Source organism: Sus scrofa, chromosome 18 (assembly GCF_054392235.1).
Source record: "Sus scrofa isolate SSC_HxYL_T2T_F1_AM1 chromosome 18, Sscrofa_HxYL_maternal_Yorkshire_Landrace_v2.0, whole genome shotgun sequence".
Lineage (NCBI taxonomy): Eukaryota > Metazoa > Chordata > Mammalia > Artiodactyla > Suidae > Sus > Sus scrofa.
This window is the reverse complement of record NC_139400.1, coordinates 24,694,146-24,715,457: the sequence shown is the minus strand read 5'-3', so window position 1 is coordinate 24,715,457 and position 21,312 is coordinate 24,694,146. Positions and strand designations below refer to the sequence as shown.

At 39.3% G+C, this 21,312-nt stretch overlaps 1 protein-coding gene across 9 annotated transcripts in view; it reads left to right on the top strand.

Annotated features, from left to right (window-relative positions):
- Positions 1-21,312, top strand: part of EXOC4 (exocyst complex component 4) — a 799,095-nt gene that overhangs the window by 85,222 nt on the left and 692,561 nt on the right. For all 9 annotated transcript variants that reach the window (XR_014833792.1, XR_014833790.1, XR_014833791.1 and 6 more), the window contains exon 6: positions 9,524-9,767. Coding sequence is in view for 1 of the 9 variants with exons in the window: in XM_021078821.2 (XP_020934480.1) it covers positions 9,524-9,767 (244 nt within the window). In the remaining 8 variants the exon portion in view is untranslated. The remainder of the gene's footprint in view (positions 1-9,523; positions 9,768-21,312) is intronic.

The window sequence follows — 21,312 nt, the reverse complement described above, 5'->3', positions numbered from 1 at the left end:
TAATTTTTTTTATTTTCCCACTGTACAGCAAGGGGGTCAGGTTATCCTTAGATGTATACATTGCAATTCCAGTTTTTTCCCCCACCCTTTCTTCTGTTGCAACATGAGTATCTAGACATAGTTCTCAATGCTATTCAGCAGGATCTCCTTGTAAATCTATTCTAGGTTGTGTCTGATAAGCCTTTTTCTTTTTTTTTAAACTAACTTTCTCTGCTTTATCAATAGGAATTTTTCTCTTTAAACTTTATTTCTGCAGTAGGATCAATTTTTTGGTTTTCATTTTAAGGCATATAGGAAGTTCCCAGACTAGAGCTTGGAATGGAGCTGCAGCTGCCGGCCTATGCTACAACTACAGCAACATGGGATCTGAGCCACATCTGCAATCTATACTGCAGCTTGTAGCAGCACTGATTTATTACTACTACTTTTATTATTATTATTGTCTTTTTGCCTTTTCTAGGGCTGCTCCTGCGGCGTATGGAGGTTCCCAGGCTAGGGGGTCTAATTAGAGCTGTAGCTGCTGGCCTACGCCAGAGCCACAGCAACACCAGATCTGAGCCATGTCTGTGACCTACACCATGGCTCACGGCAATGCCGGATCCTCAAAACACTGAGCAAGGCCAGGGATGGAACCCGCAACCTCATGGTTCCTAGTCGGATTTATTAACCACTGAGCCATGACGAGAACTCCCAGCAACACTTATTTTTAACCCACTGAGTGGGGCCAGGTACTGAACCTGCATCCTCTTGGATACCAGCTGGCTTCGTAACCTGCTGAGCCACAACAGGAACTCCTGGGTTCAATTTTAATAATCTTTATTTCCCTAGAAAATTATTAATTTCATTTTAAAAATTTTATTTATATAGAGATCTGTAAAGTATTGTCCTGCAGTTTTGAAATTCTTTGGTTTCCTTTTTTGTCATTTATTTTTAATTTATGCTAGCTCCCTTTTCTTCTTTGATCAAAGTAGCTAATGGGTTGTTTATTGTGGTAAGTTTTTTTCTCCCCCAAGAAGTAACCAGGATTTTGTTTTATCGATTAGGTCTATTTTTGCGTTCTTTGCCTCATTATTTTCTGCTTTTATATTCATTCCTTCTTTATACTTAATTTTCATTTATTCTTTTTTCTGAGCTAGAAATTGCAATTATGTATTTTCCTTCATTTTTGTTAAGTGATAAGAATTTTTCTCTCATCACTACTATAAATGTAGACATCACTTAAAATGGATTTACTTCAGTTTTTATTTCCTCTTTAATCCAAGTGCTTTGGAATGAAGAACTTTAAAGATGAAAGAGTCTGTCATGTTTTTTTTTTTTTTTTCCTTAATATTGTCTAGTTTTATTGCATTGGATTCATTGTTGTAATATTTCTACATTATAGAACTTACTGACATTTTCTTTGTGACAATATATTATCAATTTTTTGTACGTCCCAGGGGCTACTCGAGAAGATGCATTTTTCTATTGTCAGGTGTAGAGTTTGATAAATATTCATGAGATTCACCTTATTTAATTATGTTGTCTAGATCTTCTATCTCCATTCTTATTTTTAGTGTATTTTTCTTCTAAGTCTCTCTGCATCATCTGTATTTTTGTTTAAAAATGGTGGTTGCTGTTTTATTTGGTATATGAACAAATAATCACAAGTGTTGTAGTTTCATTGTAAATTGTGGCTTTTGGTATTTAAAAAATGCCCTTTGTTGTCAGGCTTAATGCTTTTTGACTTGTACACCTTTGTTCATTTTAGACTTTCTAAATTGACTTTAGTATGTGTATAGCATATATAGTTTGGAGTTGCTTTATAAGCCAAATTGAAAATCCTTTCTTAATGAGTAGAATCCATTGATACATATTGGTATGACGGGTATGTTTTTCTCAATTCTACCATAGTATTTTATTGGTATGTGTATTGTTACATATGCTGTGTTTCTTTCTCTCTGTTCTTTAAGCTATGCAGACTTTTTTTGTTTGTTTAAGAAGTTTTTTCAGGAGTTTCCCTCATGGCTCAGTGGTTAATGAACCCAACTAGCATCCACGAGGACATGGGTTTGATCCCTGGCCTCACTCAGTGGGTTAAGGATCCGGCATTGCTGTGGCTGTGGTGTAGGCCGGCAGCTGTAGCTCTGATTCGACCCCCAGCCTAGGAATCTCCATATGCCGCGACTGTGGCCCTAAAAAGACAAAAAAAAAAAAAAAAAAAAAAAGTTTTTTCCTCCCTAATGCTTGTCTTTTAATGTAAACCTTTTAATAATACTCTTCGCCCCTTTTTTCTTCAACCTTTACTCTGAGATTTCTGTTTTTTTGTTTGTTTTGTCTTTTTTAGGGCTGCACTTGTGGCATGTGGAAGTTCCCAGTCTAGGGAGCTGCAGCTGCTGGGTTTTGCCACAGCCAACACGGGATCCAAGCCACATCTGGCTCACAGCAATGCTGGATCTTTTAACCCACTGAGCAGGGCCAGGTATCAAATCTGTGACTTCATGGATGCTAGTCAGTTTTGTTACCACAGAGCCACAGCAGGAACTCCAGATTTCTCTGTTTTTAATGGTATCTTTTCTTTTCTTTTTTTTTCCTTCTTTTTAGGGCCGCACCTGAGGCATATGGAAGTTCACAGGCTAGGGGTCGAATCGTAGCTGTAGCCACTGGCATACACCACAGCCACAACATCGTGGAATCTGAGACTACACCACAGCTCACTGCAACACTGGATCCTTAACCCACTGAGCAAGGCCAGGGGTCGAACCCGCATCCTCATGGATTCTAGTCAGATTTTCTTCCACTGAGCCACAGTGAGAACTCCCTGTTGGTATCTTAATTCTCATCTACTGCCTAGATAAGAAACAATAAGTTTTCTGTTTTCCTTTTCATCTCTTTTGCCATTTTTTAGTTTTTCACATTATACTACTTTTGTATAGTTGTCTTCTACCATTTTTATTTTGTATTAAATCTACATTAAAATGTTCTAAATGTTCATGGTCAGATTTTTTATTGAACTTTCCTAGTTATCTCTTGGTTGGACGAAGTTCTTCATCTAAGAAAATTCTCAAGAGGGGCTCATGGGTGCAGAGTTCCATCATTTGAAAACTTTCTTTTTGGCCTTTCTTATAATCATGACACTTAAAGGACAACATGGAAGGATACAGATTCCTTGCTTTACACTTTTAATTATTGAAATTTAGTAAATAACTTTTTTCATTGTTGTCTTGCTTTGTGTACTTTATAAAAATTCTGATGCCTAATTCTTTTTTTCCCTCTTGTAAGTTGCTTGATCCTTAGGATTCTTTAGGATCCTTGACAGTTTCTTTCCAGTCTTAGGAATTCAATAGTTTTAGTAAGATAGGTCTTGGAGTTGATTGTTTTAGAGTTAATTTTCCTGGATACCCAATGGGCTGTTGTTTGATTTTGTACACTTGTGATTTTCTTTTTTGGGGGTAGGTTTTCTTGGTTTACAAATTTAAGCATTCTTTTGGCTTTTCTTCTTTATCAGTCTTATCACAGTATTTTTTTCTTTGCCTGTCTTCTATTTCCACTACTTTCTCTTTTGTCTTTTGATTTCACTTTTTTTTTTTTTTTTTGTCTTTTTGCCTTTTCTTGGGCCGCTCCCGCGGCATATGGAGGTTCCCAGGCTAGGGGTCGAATCGGAGCTGTAGCCGTGGGCCTACGCCAGAGCTACAGCAACGAAGGATCTGAGCTGCGTCTGCGACCTATACCACAGCTCATGGCAACGGCAGATCCTTAACCCACAGAGCAAGGCCAGGGATTGAACCCGCAACCTCATGGTTCCTGGTTGGATTCATTAACCACTGGGCCACGATGGGAACTCCTGATTTCACTTTTTAAAATCTCCATTTTATCCTCTCTTTTGGTTCCTTGTATTTCCTCAATATCCTTTATAAAACACTCATTTGAACCTGTTCTCCCTGGGGTATTTTGTAATTTATTGTTCATATCTGAGATAATTTTGTCTTTCTCTTCCATCTCTTTCCTGATTTAGTAAATTTTCCTTTCACACTTTGCTTTTCACTGTCCATGTCTGTCATGATTTTTGGATTTCTGACAAAAGGTGGCTTTCAAATTCCCCAATTCTTTTTTGAGTTTATTAACTCACCTTGGAGTGTTGTCTTCTAGTTTTCTTGTGCTTCATTGTTGTTTTATTGGAGGGAATTTTCCTTCCTTGATGTGTTTGGAGTTTTTTGGTAATACTCTCCTATGAATCCGTTCATTCTTTCTTCTTTTTTTCTTTTTATGATATGGGGGTGTTTTCTAGGATTCCTAGCTCATTGGCTCCCTCTTCTGTCATTATAGCAAACTCCAGATACCTTAGTGGACTTTTTGTTTGTTTTGGTGGTGGTGGGGGCTTGTTACATTTCTCTGAATTTTGACTCTTGTCTTGTAGGATCCTGAATTTTTCCTTTTGGCCTTTTTCTCCCTACACCATCCATAGCCAAAGGGCATTTCTCTCTTCCGTTTTGTCTTCTTTCTTCCTCAAAGGGTACGTGTTTCAAACTGCTCTTTCAAATTGAGTCTGCTTTTAAGTCCCCTCCCTATAGTCCATGCTGTGATCTGCTTGGATACCTTTTTAGTATTTTGAAACTTAGGATGAACTTTGTCTTTCCCAGCGATCGTTTTAGATCAAACTTAGGCTCATCACTAACTGCTTTCTCATCTCTTCATCATAGTTTTTTTATAGAAACCTTTGCTTATAACAAAGCCTTGAGGCAGAGCAGGAGTTGGGCAGGAGCATGAGAAATCACTTCATTGGATTAGGTATTTTTTCCTTATTTTTATTTACAGTTATTTTGAATTTGGGTCAATTTTTGTCTTCAAGTTAGGCTGAAGGCATGATTTTTATGAGTGTTGTTTCTTATTCTGTGTTGTTTTGGAAGGAAATGTTGAGAAACAGGGATCTAAGCAGCCAATTTTTTTTTTTAGAGTTTGTTTTGATGTCACATTATATCACTTAATTCTGTAGATGATTTTATTTTCAATTGACGAATGAAGAAATGGAGGTCCAGCAAGACTTGATAGACTTGAAAGAGATCACACAACTAGAAGTGGTAGACATAATCATTAAATTGAAAATGATGCCTACTTCTTGTTCTTTCTACCAAATTATACTATGCCACTGGGCAATTGAACTTGAAAGATCTTATATTAACAAAGGACCACACTTCCATGAATAGCAATAGAAATTTTCAGTTTTTACATCTGTTCTTGTCTCTTAACTGTATCCCTGTTAAATTTCTGGTAGACTGTTCTCCATTATTTGCTACTCCTTGACATAGAAAGGTGCATCCTCCTTGCTTTATGGAAGATAAGGTGAGCTAATGTGATTTTAAGTGCCGTCCCAAGGAAAGCTGATTCAACAGATGTTAGTTTTGTGTGTTTTGATCCTCAGGGAGTATTCCACTCTGCCTTCTCCAGAATAAACATGCCATCATTTCCCCCCACAGCCCACTTTCACTATGGAAGGACCAGTGTATATTCATTTTTTTTCAAAACTCAGGGCAATGGGGGGATCTTCTCCACCTCTGAATTGAAACTCTCCCTGTGCTGAGGCGGTAAAACCTCCTAGCCCCTTGTAAATGATCGCCCCAAGTTGCAGCGGGCAACAGCTTTTGGCAGGCTCCATTCAGGAGTGTGGTATTGTATTGTCTGTAGCTTTCTTTAAAGGAATTTAATCTGCACCTTAGGAGTGCTTCGTTAACATTTTTGAAGCACCTTAATCAGGAAGGCACACTCCTGGGGTAGTTAGTTAACATTTGAAAGACCCTAATCAAGACTCTATACTCTAGAGGCCACCAGTGCAACAGATACTGCTCTCTGAATCTGCACCAGTGGGTGCGTTAATTAGAATAAAAGATGTTAGAAGTAATTTTTCATTGGTGAACCCAATGGTGGTTAAGATAAGTAGTTGACCAAGTACTTCCACTTGGGACATGGATGAGGATAGGGCTTGGATGAGGTCAGTAGCCTTCCAGTGTAGGTCTTGGCTTGGTTCTGTGCTGCAGCCTTTGATGGAGGATTTTGTCAGCTCACCTGGTTAGTGGAAGTTGAGCTTGTTAAGTGTGTCTAACCTTACGGGGGCCAAATCCTGCCTATCTTTGCCAGCTTCTCCATTCAGAGCTCATGAGAAACATACTCTGGCTCAACTTATCGGCATTTCTGGTCTACAAAGATGTTACTCTCAATTTTGACCTGACTGTTTTTGCTTTCTTAAGTTACATTTCATGTATAATTATATTTTGAACAGTTGGATATTTCAAGTATGAATTTACAGTGCCATTTTGATCAGAAGCACAAGAATTATTTTTAAGTGGTAACTTTCTTGTTTTCTATTTGAGAATGTTGTCAGTGTTTGGAGGCCAGGCTCCATCTGTGGGGGCAGCACTGAGGATGTGTAATTCTCTTGATACTTTGTGGTCTAATTAGGCTTGGTAATTTTCGGAAGGCTCCTTTTTGTATTGAATTCTGTTCAATAGTGGCAGACAGTAACCCTGTTCAATGGGCATAATGTTCTTGAACGCAAAATGTAAATGAAGTTCTGTAGGTTGAAATCATATATATGAACTTGACGTACTTTATGAACCACAAGCGGTGTAAGGAGTGACATCTCCAGGGGTTTCTGTAGTAAACATGCTATTATCTCTTATACCTTAATTGACATATATAAGTGATAGATGAAATAACACAGCAGGTTCAGTGGTTAGTGTCTTACTAGGGCCTTTTATCTTGTGTAACTTGATGGCATGTGTAGGTAGGGGATGTGTTACCTTGTGTTACCAAACATACTGAGATAAACAAGGAGCCAGGGACTGGTCTGGATTGCCTTCTATTCTCACTTGGGAAACCAAAAAGTAGTTTTCTTTTATAAAGTATTTTGCTGCATAAATGGATTTTTCACCTTGCTTATCTGCTATTTTTTCAAAGGGGGTCCTGTAATATAGGTATATGTAATTAGCCATAGACCTTGTAACCAGAAATATCTAGAGTTAGTGTAGTAAATAGAATCACAGATTTACAGAGCTTGAAAAGACCTTAGGTAGCATCTAGTTAATCCTTTCATGACGACCACAGTGTCTAGTTAAATCCTCCTTCCATGATTCCACATGGACAGGTTTATATCCACTTAAGCATATATACCTACACATCTGTGTCTGTCCATCTGTCTGATCTGGTTGTTTATCTATTTAGGAATGTGTATGTGTGTGTGCGTGTTTGTAAAAAGAAGTAATTGGGGCCAACAGAATTTTAGTAGAAATAAGTGGTTAAAGAGCATGAAAATCTTTTAACATTTAGCACTGCCCTGTCAGTGAAAGTCTTCAAAAACACCTTCAAGAAATCAAATCCTCACTTGATAAGGTCCTCAGGGAAAAAAAAAAAAAAACACCTAACAACAAACAAACAAAAAATCATAGTTAAGAGCACTGGGAAAAGGAATTAGCGCATTTCTGACTTTAAAGTGCTCTAAAACCTACACATTGGGGACATATTACAGCAACAGAGATACATTCAGTAGAAAGATTTGGGCTTTTTTAGCTTGGAAATGTGTATGTTTGAATGGTGATGTGAGGCCTTACTGAATTTTAGCTAAATTATTTTTGTACGAGGCTTTTTCCTTGAAGCACCAGTAATTCTGTCTGACCTCACAGGGTTTTTGTGACTATTAGACTCGTCTTCATGGTTGATTATATTATCTTTTAAATTGCCTTTTAACTTTCAGCTGATGTAAGTGAAATAGATAATATAAATTAATTAATATTGGCTCTGTTCAGTGTTGATGCTCTAGGAGATTTTGGGAGACAAAGATAAGGTTGTAAACAAATGTGCCATTTGGGGCTGTTGCATTTTAGTATTCATACCTTGCTAATTTGTTATTTTTTTAATAGGTGATCTGTCGTAGTAGTGTGCATATCAGTAGCTATTCCATGTACTCTAGGGGTTTATTGGTTCCAAGTACATTTACGGTGTCACCCATCACTCTGGCAACAGCACTGTTGAGGTGGCCCTTTGCATGTGTCCTGTCTGTGACTCATATGTACTCTTTTATGAAGATCATATTATCCCAGCTAAATTTCTATTACTTTCTTTGCTGCCTGAAGCTCTGCTTAGAATTTTGCTTCATTTCCCCCGTGCCATGCTGAATTTAGGTGGCTCCCTGGCTGCTGAGTTCTTTTCTCTTTTGCTCTTGGGGTTGGTTTTGCAGAATGGAGTACTTCAGTGGCCGGAGGTGTCTAGTTCTTCATGTGTAAAACAAAACCAGTAATTGAAATGTCGGCGCTTGGAGTATTACATTTGGAGATAGCGATGACTTTTTTTTCTTTCTGGGGCCACACCGTGGCATATGGATGTTTCCAGGCTAAGGGTTGAATTGGAGCTGTAGCTGCCAGCCTTCATCACAGCCTCAGCAATATGGGATCCTAACTGCATCTGCGAACTACAACCACAGCTCACAGCAACGCCGGATCCTTAACCCACTGAGTGAGGCCAGGGATCGAACCCACATCCTCATGGATACCAGCTGGGTTTGTAACCCACTGAGCCACAATGGGAACTCCCTCTTTTTTTCCTTTTTTTTCCAGTGATGACTTTTTTTGGCTTGCCTTCAGAATTGTCATATCAATATACAGGCTTAAGTCTTCTCGGTTCTGTTCAGTTTGCTAGCATTAGATTTTTAAAATCAAATACCGTATCATCAGATGCCCTCTGCATATGAAGAAAACCATATGGATTTGGTCATTCTCTGTGCTTCTCTCTCTCGTTGTGGGTTTTGGGGTCTAGTGAGTCTAGGCAAGATAACAGCATTATGGGTTATGTAAGGATTTAAGAACAAATTTGTGTAAGTAATTAATCATGCATGTCATTAAATGAAAATGAAATATTCGTATTTAAGTGCATTTTATGAGTTTGGAGCAAAAAAAGATATTGAGAATAGCCTGTGTGTCATCTGAAGTAGAGGTTTCTAAAACTTGATGCAGTAGTTGCAAGGACTTACTCCATATATTGGGATATTTTCATTCTTCCCTAAATAAATTGATTTCAAAACATCCCAGTGGTGCCAGACAACTTTGAGTAAATGTGTTGTATAGTTGAGTCTGCAAAGAAGAATGCACATGTTCTTTCAGGATATCATATTCTAAAAACCTTTCAGTTGTTTGGAGTAATAGAGGAGAGGGGAGGATGAAACAGCTTCGTTAGGGTCCATCTCTAGGCTTATATTCACTTTGGCTTTTGTCTCCCTTAATCCAACCGTTTGTAAAATGAGAGAATTATTTTTATGCCAGAGTTGTTTTTGTTTTTTCCTTTTTATGGCTGCACCTATGGCACATGGGTTGAATAGTGAATCAGAGTTGCAGCTGTGACCTATGCCACAGCTTGGGGCAATGCTGGATCCTTAACCCACTGAGTGAGGGCAGGGATCGAACCTGTGACCTCATGGTTCCTAGTCGGATTGTTTCCACTGCAGATGACGGGAACTCCCGAATCTGTAGCTATTTATTAATTATTTTATTTTATTTTTTTATAGTGAAGGAGATAAGCCTCCAGGACATCAAGGAAGATTTGGAATTGGATCCGGAAGAGAATAGCACTCTTTTTATGGGCATTCTCATCAAGGGGCTGGCCAAACTGAAGAAGATTCCAGAGACAGTGAAGGCAATCAAAGAACGCTTGGAGCAGGAGCTGAAGCAAATTGTGAAGAGGTCCACAACCCAGGTGGCCGACAGTGGCTACCAGAGGGGAGAGAACATCACTGCTGAGAACCAACCAAGGTAGGAGGGACTGTGGTTTGTGTTTCTGATAATTGTGTTTACTGTACCTTTCTAGGATAGGGGGTAAGTAAGTATCTTATGTTGATTCATTTCTTGAACTTGGGATATTATGGCTCATACAAACTCAAGATGGTGAAAACAATTTGAACAGGCATGGTTCAGCTGGTTTTTGCTGTAGTTGAGAAGTTGTGAAGCATATTGTCCATACTCAAATGAAATAATGTAGCAATTATTGAATACTTGTTAAGTACTAAACAGTGTTGAGGCAATTTATGTGTATTATCTTAGTTAATTCTCAATACAGTTTTACCAGTTACCTGTATAGTATCCACATTTTACAACTAAGGAAACAGAGGCTCGGAGATGAAGTAATTAGCTCAAGGTCACAGAACAAGTGGATGGTCTTACAGTTGAGTGCGCGTCCGTGGTCTTTCCTCTGTCCCCTGCTTTCTTCCTTAATGTGGGGTGATACTTGCCAGGAGACAAATCAGTCTCAAAAGTTCTTTTATCTCCTTGGAACAACTAGTAAGGTTTGCACTTCATAATTTTTGTTTCCTAAGGGGGAAACTGAAAGTGTCCTCTGATCCTAGTTCTGTCTTGACTGTCATTCACTGGGTGAGCTTGTCTGCCAAACCAGAGCTGAGGGCATAATAAACTAATGTCCTCTGATGGTGGGCCAAGATTGTTCACATTGAGGCTTTTCTGGAAATTCCAAGATGAACTGTCTGTTCCCTGCTCCCCCTTCTCCATTCTATTCCCCAACCCGCCCCAACTACACCAGGCATGGGCAAGGTAGCAGTTTGGCATTGAGGGGTGAAGTCCAGTGAAAACTATGGTTTTATCTGAGAACAGAGGGCAAAGTAGAGCATTTCTTTTGAGATGCTCTGGCAGGTGCAAGACAGTTTTTCTATGAGGAATGAGTGAGCTAAGACGGGGATCTCATCTTGTTGATACATTGTTAAGAAAGTTCTGTTTGTACTTGGGACCTCAAAATGAAAAAAAAAAAAGAATATAAGCAAATTTAAAGAGAAATATATAATAATAGCCTAGTATGGAGTTCTGCAAACTTACCTTAAAAATTTTGAAGAAATTAATGTATTCTATTTATACATTCTTTTGTTTTTCTAAATAACATTGATTTTAATTATACTTTAAAACTCTTCTAGGGAGTTCCCATCGTGGCGCAGTGGTTAACAAATCCGACTAGGAACCATGAGGTTGCGGGTTCGGTCCCTGCCCTTGCTCAGTGGGTTAAGGATCTGGCGTTGCTGTGGGCTGTGGTGTAGGTTGCAGATGTGGCTCGGATCCCACGTTGCTGTGGCTCTGGCATAGGCCGGTGGCTACAGCTCCGATTGGACCCCTAGCCCGGGAAACTCCATATGCCGCAGGAGCAGCCCAAGAAATGGCAAAAAGACAAAAACAAACAAACAAAACTCTTCTAAATTCATTCCCCGTGAACTTCATTCAGAAGCACGATTGTTGAAGAAAACATTGCCCATCCCTCTTTTGCCATGGAATATTTCCCAGCACATGTTTTGATGAACTTGGGTTTTGGAGTCGAGCAGAGCTCACTTTGAATTCCAGCCCTATAACGGAGGAAAATTACACCTGTCTTAGAGGCGTGTGTTGGATGAGGTTGTATGCTTAGAGCTTGGTAGAGTGGTGCCAGTATTATTGCATGCCTTTGTGTGTGTTTGAATATGTAAATTTATTTCTTCTTATTTATTCCTCTTATTTATCCTTAGCTCCTTTTACATCTTGTTCGTTGATCACTCACATTGAGATCCAGAGAAGCTGGGAATGGTTCTCAAGTGAACTGTGCTTTTCTTGTTTCTTTGCCTGCTGCCTGGATTTTTGTGAAGACCTTTCATGTCCTTACTAATGAACACTCAGTTCGGGTTTGCTATTTGCCCTGTTGCTGCAAGTCCCTAGATGAATACACTGAACTTTCATAGGGAAATAGCATAACCATAGTACATATTGGAGAAAAACGAAAAGGGCACGGATCAATAACTTTTCTGCAGATCTCATTACAGACCCTTCAAAGCAATGTGTCTTTCCTAGGATTTTGACCTCATCCTCTTTCGTTCCCTTAGTTTCTTCCAGAATTCACAGATGGAAATTACAGCTGTAGAAGTGGAAATTCAGCATGTTGCCCTGGGAAGTAAGAAATGTTTTTCTATGAGGAATGAGTCAGCAGGGGGGTTTTTCCTCCTCAGCTTTTTCATCAGTATTTTAAAGGTTTTTGCAGCCGGGATATGTTGGACACTGGTAAATGAACCAGCTGTTCGTCTTGATTTCATGTCTATAACATGATGGCATTGTATAAAACGTACAGATCTGAAATCTTGGGCCAAAACTCTTTATTGTGAGAGAACATATTACAGAGAAAGCATATATTTGGAGTGAACCACTCTTGTTGAAAATCAAAGATTAGGAGTTCCCGTCGTGGCGCAGTGGTTAGCGAATCCGACTAGGAACCATGAGGTTGCGGGTTCGATCCCTGTCCTTGCTCAGTGGGTTGACGATCCGGCATTGCCGTGAGCTATGGTGTAGTTGCAGACGCGGCTCGGATCCTGCGTTGCTGTGGCTCTGGCGCAGGCCGGTGGCTACAGCTCCGATTCGACCCCTAGCCTGGGAACCTCCATATGCCGCGGGAGTGGCCCAAAGAAATAGCAAAAAGACAAAAAAAAAAAAAAAATCAAAGATTAGGAGTTACCATCGTGGCGCAGTGATTAATGAATCCGACTAGGAACCATGAGGTTGCGGGTTCGGTCCCTGCCCTTGCTCAGTGGGTTAACAATCTGGTGTTGCCGTGAGCTGTGGTGTAGGTTGCAGATGCGGCTCGGATCCAGCATTGCTGTGGCTCTGGTGTCTCCGGTGTAGGCCGGTGGCTACAGCTCCGATTCGACCTCTAGCCTGGGAACCTCCATATGCCGCAGGAGCGGCCCAAGAAATAGCAAAAAAGACAAAAAAAAAAAAAAAAAAAAAGAAAAAGATTAAATTCTTGGGTTGGGATTCCAAATGACTGATGATTCTGATCCAGTCTGTGGTGGCCATGTGCCAACTAATGCTTTAAAACTTCTCCAGAATTAATTACGTGGGAAACTTCATTCCCAACTGATAATAGCATTGTTGCTTCCAGAGGTTTAGACTTTCCGAAGGGATATTGTCAGATTATCCTTGAAGCTTTCCTGGTACTTTGTTAAGTTGTACTGGGAAGATATTAATAACATTATTTTAGAGAGAAGTAAAGTCCCAGAATACTTTGCACTATTATTACAATTTACTTTTTATTTACTTATGTTCTTTACTGATCAAGGACTCTTAACGCTGAGTCTGTTTTGCTTAAAGGAAGTTGGAGCATAGGCAGAAAGAACACTGAATCCTTCCACATGGATTCTCTCCCTCACCCTGCCATGAGATAACCTCTTCCAAATCATTAGCATATAATTGCTACTTTGAAGCTAGGTACCAGTCTTGTAACTTTTCCCTAAAAGTTTCATTGCTCAACCTCATCTTATTAAGTATGTTCTGGTTGTGATGCATTGCAGGCCTCTTTTCATTTGTCTTTATGTAAAGGGAATTAATGTTGCGTGCCATTTTGCTAGAAAAGCAGAAGGCACCAGACTAGAGAATTCTGTTTTGTTTTTACTTCCTGCAGAGCCAGAATACTTTCACAGCCAGCTTTCAGCATTCACTTTGGTCAGCCCCTTATTACTTTATTTGTTACCCTCCAAACTATCTGTTGAATAATTACAGGAGAAATAGTTTGTCTTTATTTTCATTCATTGTCTAATGTCTAGGAACCTGTTTGCTAAGAAACGGAAGTGTTCAATTGCTGTTGTTGACAACTTGATGAACGGGAGGGTACCACGTGCTTTTTTAATCTCCCAGAACCACCTGCTACCCATAATTTCCTCAGAAAGGTAGGCAGTGTCTTCACTTTCAGAGGGTGTATGTGGTCTGCAACCTGTACAACTCAAAACCAATTTCATGAACCCCTGCTGCCCAGCAATTGGTTCTCCAAATCTAGCTCATGAGCATTTTCCTGTCATTTTTGTTTCAAAAAAGCTGGAGAAAGTTCTCTGATATTTAATAAGTAAGAAAAGCATGAGAAATATGTGGAAGAAACAAAATCGTAAAGGTGTCCTATCTTGCCAAGAATATGGGAGAGAGAAGAATGTGGGAGGCAAAAGAGAAGGATTGGCATGTGTGGAACAATTAATTACTCGACTTAGTTGAAAATGGTCTTATTTAAACATGAGCTGAACAGGGAGTGCTGCAGGCCTGCTGCACTTTGGAAAATCAGTTGGTCTAGAAAAGGGCAGAAACTTGGTCTGGAAGAGAGCAGAAAGGATGCAATCAGTGGAGGCCATGGCTGCCAGGGAGAACTTTCCCCCTTTTGGAAGAAGACCATTTTATAGTGTTCTTTGATCTCTGATATGAATGAGGGAAGAGTAAGTGTCTGCTATAAAAAGCAGAGAACATTGCATACTTTGTGCTTCTTGTGATATTGAAGGAAAATTCATGGAAAAAAACCAAGTCTCTGCAGTAACCCAAACCACTGCAGTCAAATTCTTAACCCAGTGCACCACAGTGGGAACTCCAGATGCAATAAGCTTTAATGCTAAAAGTAGTGGTGTTTGGATAGTATGGTTATAGGTACTTCCCCCCCACTGTTTTGTAAATGTGATTAAGTTACAGTGAAAAATAAATACAGTAAGAATTAAAGTATTGCTCAAGTTATTTTACTCAGAGGAAATCATTAAAAATTGGAAATGCTGGTTGAGAGTATTAATAACACCCGATTGTAGATCAGCTGGATTATGTTCATTAGATGCCTTTTTATGGAGTGAGTGACTGAGTGAGGGGGGCGGGGAGAGGATTTTTCTGACTACTCTTAGCGTGGAAGCTTTAAGAGAAGCAATAATTAGTTTGCCTTGTTCATCACCATACTTCCAGCAGGTAGCACGGTGCTCACCAAACTCATAATAAATATTTTTTGAATGAAAGAAGGAATTCTGCGTATATTGAATTTCTGTTATGGGCCAGAAACTGGGTTAAAAAGCCAAACAAATATGACATGGTCCCTGTCCTTAGGGAATTTTAAAGTCCCTGTCCTTAGGGACAAAGGCATTAATCAGAGAATTCTCTGATGTATATTGTTAACAAACTGTGTTAAGTGCTATAGAGGAAAAGCAAAAACAAACAAACCAAATCCCCCAAAACCAAAAAAACAAATAAACCAACCAAAAAACCCCCCAAACAAACAGAAAAACCCGGAAGATGTGCCTTGAAAGCATATAAATATGGGTACCGGATCTGGTCTGGGTCCATGGTCATTAAGGGGTATCTTGTGTGTGTGTTTTAACTAATTAAGTAAGGTGGCTTTTATTGCTGTTTTATACTGTTGTAGTTAGCACGCTCCAGTCACTTGATAACACCTCTTAGTTATTCTTGTTGTGCAGTTCGCTTGACATCAACACATAAGATCTGAGAAGGAAAGTATCCTGATTCTTGATAGCAAATAGGAAATTTTTAAAGTTTCTGCTGACCTCTATGGGTGAATAGATTTTGATAATTATTGCCAGGTATTCTTAGAGATAATATCCTTCATGACAGATTGTATTATCAAATGTTTTTATCTTCGTCAATCTGATAGATGAAAAAGGATATTTCCAAGGTTTTGATTTGCATTTTTCAGAAAAAATTTGAGGTTATTCTTCTTTTCATTTGTGTAGAAATAATTTGTTATGATGTATATATTGTATCTGGATATATTACTTCATAATAATCTAGGTTGTGTGCAAGTATAGATAAAACTAAAACAAGATAAGTTGTAAATGATAATGTTTGTCTTTTTTTTTTTTTTTTTTTTTGTCTTTTGTCTTTTATTGTTGTTGTTGCTATTTCTTGGGCCGCTCCCGCGGCATATGGAGGTTCCCAGGCTAGGGGTCGAATCGGAGCTGTAGCCACTGGCCTACGCCAGAGCCACAGCAATGCGGGATCCAAGCCGCGTCTGCAACCTACACCACAGCTCACGGCAACGCCGGATCATTAACCCACTGAGCAAGGGCAGGGACCGAACCCGCAACCTCATGGTTCCTAGTCGGATTCGTTAACCACTGCGCCACGACGGGAACTCCAATGTTTGTCTTTTTATTGATTTGTAGGAACTCTTTATATGTGAAGAAAATTCGTTCTTTGGGCTTTCTAGCTCCCTAGTTTCTTTCTCTTTTGACTTTGTGATGTCTGATCATGTAGACATTGTTTTTATCTTTATGATGCTTTACTTAGCAGTGTTTTGTTTTATAGTTCTGGATTTTGTGTCAGAACTTAGGTCTTCCTCTTACGTTATGAATAAAATTTCCCATGCTTCTAGTACAGTCTTAATATTTTTAATGTATCTTGAATCTGAAGGAGTGGCTATACTACTTTTAAGCAGTCATAACACATATTACATTGTATTGTAAATGACTGTATACCCCTTTAATTTCTGCCTTCTAAGCCTCTGTTACACAATTGATTGTCAGTGTTAGATGAATGCTTGCTAAGTATTTCTAACACTGAATCACCTGCTTTATAGTCATGCCTTTTTCATAGTTGGTATTGACCTTATTTCCTAAAACTTTTTTTTTTTTCTTCATGGTTTCTCAGTCTGTGAAAGCAGTAGATTTATAGAGGTATATTAGATTATTGCTCTAGAAGTTGGCAAAATATATTTTAAAAATATTTGAAAAATTCAGAGCCTAGAACTTGGAATAAGGGTTTCCATTTGTGATAGGGCAGTCTTCCGAGGTGATTTTACCTGTGAGAAAGTCTAAAGGCTCAGGCCCAAGGTTAGTTAGTTAGTTAGTTAGGCCCAAGTTAGTACAGTGTTGTGAAGAGATAAATGAATGAAGTATTTCTCATGATTTCCTTATATCTGTGACTAGAGTCAGGAATGATTTTTTTTCAGATGAGTGGCATTTCCTTTCATCTCTCCTTCTCTATTAGTTAGTCTTCTCCATAATATCTGACATGTAGGAGTTGGTGGAATTGGTCATTTTCTTTACAGCAGTCATTTAAGAGCAGCTCTGAAGCAAGGTCAAGCATCTGTCCTTGTGGCTTCTGGTAGCCATCCCCAAGCACTGCATGTAGCACCCGGACATGCTTGGAATCAGGAAGGGCCTCAGTGTAATTTCTATGAGTATTTAATTTGAATCAAAGCAACCGGGAAGCAAGTAAATTGAACTTCAGTGATTATGACTCCGTTTGATTAAATCTGTACTTTTGATTACACATATCAGTGAGAACATGCTTTAAATACACCCAACTATTAAATACTGAAGCGTATGAATAGGATGAACCAGGGACATATAGAAGAAATTCCACTATTCCTCAAGTAGACTGTATCCCCTGCAGCTTTACTGAACTCTTTTTAGAACAAATGAAAGGAATTACTTCTTTACATATGGGATTTACTACGCCAATTGTTAACTAAAATACACAATTCATTACCATGGAAGGTAGTACTGGTCCCAGATCTGCCAGTAAGACTTCAACAAATTAATTGATGAGAGCTTCTTAACATACCAGGTGAATTAAGCTCTTTGGTAAACATGCAGAGGACAGCTGTCTTTCTGATTGTAAATGTCTTTTGGTTATAGTCTCTGGAGAAAGAGTGCATGGCTGAAGAGGCTTCCAAGTCATACTTAGTGTTACGTTTCTTAAATCTTTGTTTTGTATTGGTCAGAGTAAACACGAGAAAGTTGCTTTCACTTTCTCTTGCTTTGCAGAAGAAAGCAGGTTCAAGTTAGAGATGGGGCCAGTTAAGGAAATGATTGATAAAGTCTACATTTTATGTTATCAGTAATGTTATTTAGATATAATCCTTCGTGTTGGATCAAGGCTGCTTCTCCACTTGGCAGATAGTAGGAGCTGCCTTAGATCTTGGCATTTTCTGTGTGCTTGTTGGTGTCACAACACAAAGATATTGCACACTTAGACTGACACCGAATCTTTTTCACAGCAAAAACATGCAAACAAAAACTGTGTCAAGTGAAATCCGATGTGTAGGTGATGTTTAGGAGTGGTGTCAGATATGATGAAAGCACCTTTGTGTGTGTCTCAAGCTGTGGTTGATACTTTCTGGGCTCTGCTAGCTCCTGGCCCCATCCTCATTATGTTCTCTAATCCGATGGGGCTTTGAGCTTCTAAGAGGGGGGAGTTAAGTTTGTGTTTGCAGCCTTATTTAGGGCTGGGCACACAGTAAATGCCCAGGAAGTTTAATGAATGAATAAATAAGAAAAATGCAAAGAAGATAATTTTTTAATACAAGGAGATTTTTTTAAAATTTTTTAAAAAAAATCTTGGCACTGCACACAGTGGGGTCTAAGGATCAGCAGTACATACCAATGCCACTTGAGAGTTAGAAATGCAAATTATCCCTGTGGTAGAGGGGTGATTAAATTGGAATCCCTGGGTGCAGGACCCACAGAAGTCTCGACTTGAGATCATTCTCTGCATGCTAAAATTTGAGAACACTCTAAAATTTGAGATCTCAGACATCACGGGGTTCTGCAGTTTTGTAGCATCGTTGCTTTGCAGAGCATTCTGCCATCTGGCATCTCACCTGAGTGAGCCTCACTGTTGGCCTCATCACAGGTAGGGGCATTATTATTAATCCCAAATTAACCCAGGGAAACGTGAAAACTGCAATAATTTGACAGTTCACAAAGCTTGGTGGTGGTGGAATTAAGAGGGGACATCGTCTCTTTCCGCCAAGTAAGACTGCTGTCTGGTTCGTGTAAAGTTGGCGTTCCTCATTCATTTCCTGTACCTGATTTTGTTGTGCTGCTTGATAAGGGCAGTATTTGTGCTGACATCTCCATTCTCCCACCCATCCTCCCCACTGTGGTCAGTGGCGGCCTCCCAGCAATGACTGGACCTGTGAAAAAGTGTGACCAGAAGCCACAGGGTACATGAGTCTTGATTGGCTCACTTGAGAATCAAACTGATGACTGAGATAAACTTAAACAAGGCCCCCAGAACCCTTGTACATCTTTTTGTACTGAGACTGTTACACAACAAAGTACTGAGAATACACACCGAAAACCCTAACTCTCATCTTTGGGAGTTGCATTTGTGGACAGTTTTTCCAATGTCACACTATGATGAGAACGGCTTTCCTTCCCTCTGGCCTTAGTGAGATATAATTGACCCAGAACACCGTGTAAGTTTAAGGTGTTACAGTGTGTTGCTTTGATATACAAATATTACAAAATGATGACACCGTAATATTAGCTAACACCTGTGTCACTGGGGGTAATTACGCTTTCTGTTTTGTGGTGATCACTGTAAAGGTGGACTCCGTAGCAACTTTCAGGTATGTAATACAGTACGTAATGACCATGCTTGACCTCAGCTCCTCAGATCTTACTTAGCCTCTACCTGGAAGTTTGTGCTTTTCCTTCACCCCTGGCAGCCAACACTCTAGTCTCTGTTCCTTCGACTATGGCTATTTGAGCTTCCACTTGTGAGAACATAGAGCATCTGTCTTACTCTGTCTGCCTGACTCATTTCACTGTAGCCCTCAAGGTCTGTCCCGTTGTCACAAATGGCAGGATGTCCTTCTTTCTCATGCCTGAATGCTGTTTCATGGTGTGTATGTGGGAATGGATGTTTGTTCATTCACTGATGGGCACTTGGGTTGTGTATGTATCTTGGCTCTTATGCGTAATGCAGCATAGGAATGCGGGTATTTCTTTGGGATTCTGTTTTCATTTCTTTTGGGTATATACCCAGAAATGGAATGCAGGTTCAAATTAGAGATTGGGCCAGCTAAGGGAATGATTGATAAAATGTACATTTTATGTTATTGGTGACGTTATTTCGGTATAATCGTTCGTGTTGGATCAAGGCCGTGATAACACTGTGTAAGTTTAAGGTGTTGGAGTGTGTCGAATCAAGTACTGCAATATGATTACCGCCATAGCATTAGCTAACACCTGTGCCATTTCTTTTTTGTAAAGAAAAGAATTCATTACAAGTGGATTCTTTCCCGGTGATCCTATGGTAGTTCCCGTTTTAATTTCTTGAAGAACCTCCATGCTGTTTTTCACGGTGGCTGCATCAGTTCGCCTTCCCAGCGAACAATGCACAAAGGATCCTTTTTCCCCCACAACCTCCCCGGTGCTCTTACTGCTTTTGTGATGCTCGATCTCCTTGTGGTGTTGACTTGCATCTTCCTGATGATTAGAGATGTTGAGCAACATTTTGTTGACCTTTTGGCCATTCGTATATTTTTGGGAAAATGTCTTAATCAGTTTCTCTGACCATTTTTTAGTCTGATTGTGTTTGGTGATACTGAGTTGTGTGAGTTCTTCATATATTTTGCATATTAACCCCTTATGGGTTATAGGATCTGCAGATACTTTTCTCCCTCATTCTGTAGGTCGCCTTTTATCTTGATTTCCTTTGCTGTGCAGAAGCTTTTAATTTGATGTGGTTCTACTTGCTTATTTTTACTTTTGGTGTCAAATCCAAAGAATCACTGCCAAGACTGATGCCAGGGCTTTTAGCATCATGTAAGAGTCATATGGTTTCAGGTCTATGTTCAAGTCGACTTCTGTATATGATGCAAGATAGTGGTCCAGTTTCATTCTTTTGCATGGGACTATCCAGTTTTCCCATCATTTTTTTGTTCAAGAGACTATCCCGGGAAAGGCTTTTGAAAGAATGACATTGATAAAGAAATAGAGGGCCTGGGTTTGTTTTCTAATTTCGGGCACTAATGTGTTGCATGTTAGAAGTTCATCCGAGGTCATCTACTGAGAATTCAGAAACAGCATGAGAGTCTGATTGACAGGTCGGGAAGTGACACAGGAAGGAAATTACTAGAACCAGAATCCAGTTCTTTTTATTTTTACTGTGTTTCATTCTATATTGCTAATAGTTTTTTTCCTATTCTTTTCATAGTGCAGATGGAGAATTAGTCAGCACTCCTCAAATAGTAACTTCTTTTCACACGAAGACTGTTATTAATAAGTGGTGAAACCAATCTCCATCCTTTAGAAGTAGGTATTAGATAACCTTGAAGATTAAATGTCCTGTTTGAAATGAAAAATACTGGCTCAGCCAGGCTCGTTATGAAAATGTGTACGTGAGAGACAGGCATATAAAACTTAAGACCATTTTGATATGAAATAATTAATGATCAGTTTCTCTTAATTTTTCACATAAAACCTAAGCTTTGAGTTTAGTGTTTTTTGATCCTTTAGAGCATAGAGGTAGGGAAATAAATATCCTCTGGTTATTGCCTTTGTCTGGCAGTGGGGAAAATGTACCACCTGATATTAAGGTCTCAGCAAATAAGTAGTGGAGCAAAACTGATTTTCTACCTTGTGTGTGTCTTTGCTTCGTGACCAAGTAAGGCAGCTTCTTGGCTGTGAACATGGGTTTTCCAGCCAAATGACTAATTCAAGGTTCCCTGGATGTTAAATTTAGATTCAGAGAGTCGGATCTCACCTTAAATATTGAACATTTTTCACAGCTTGATGAT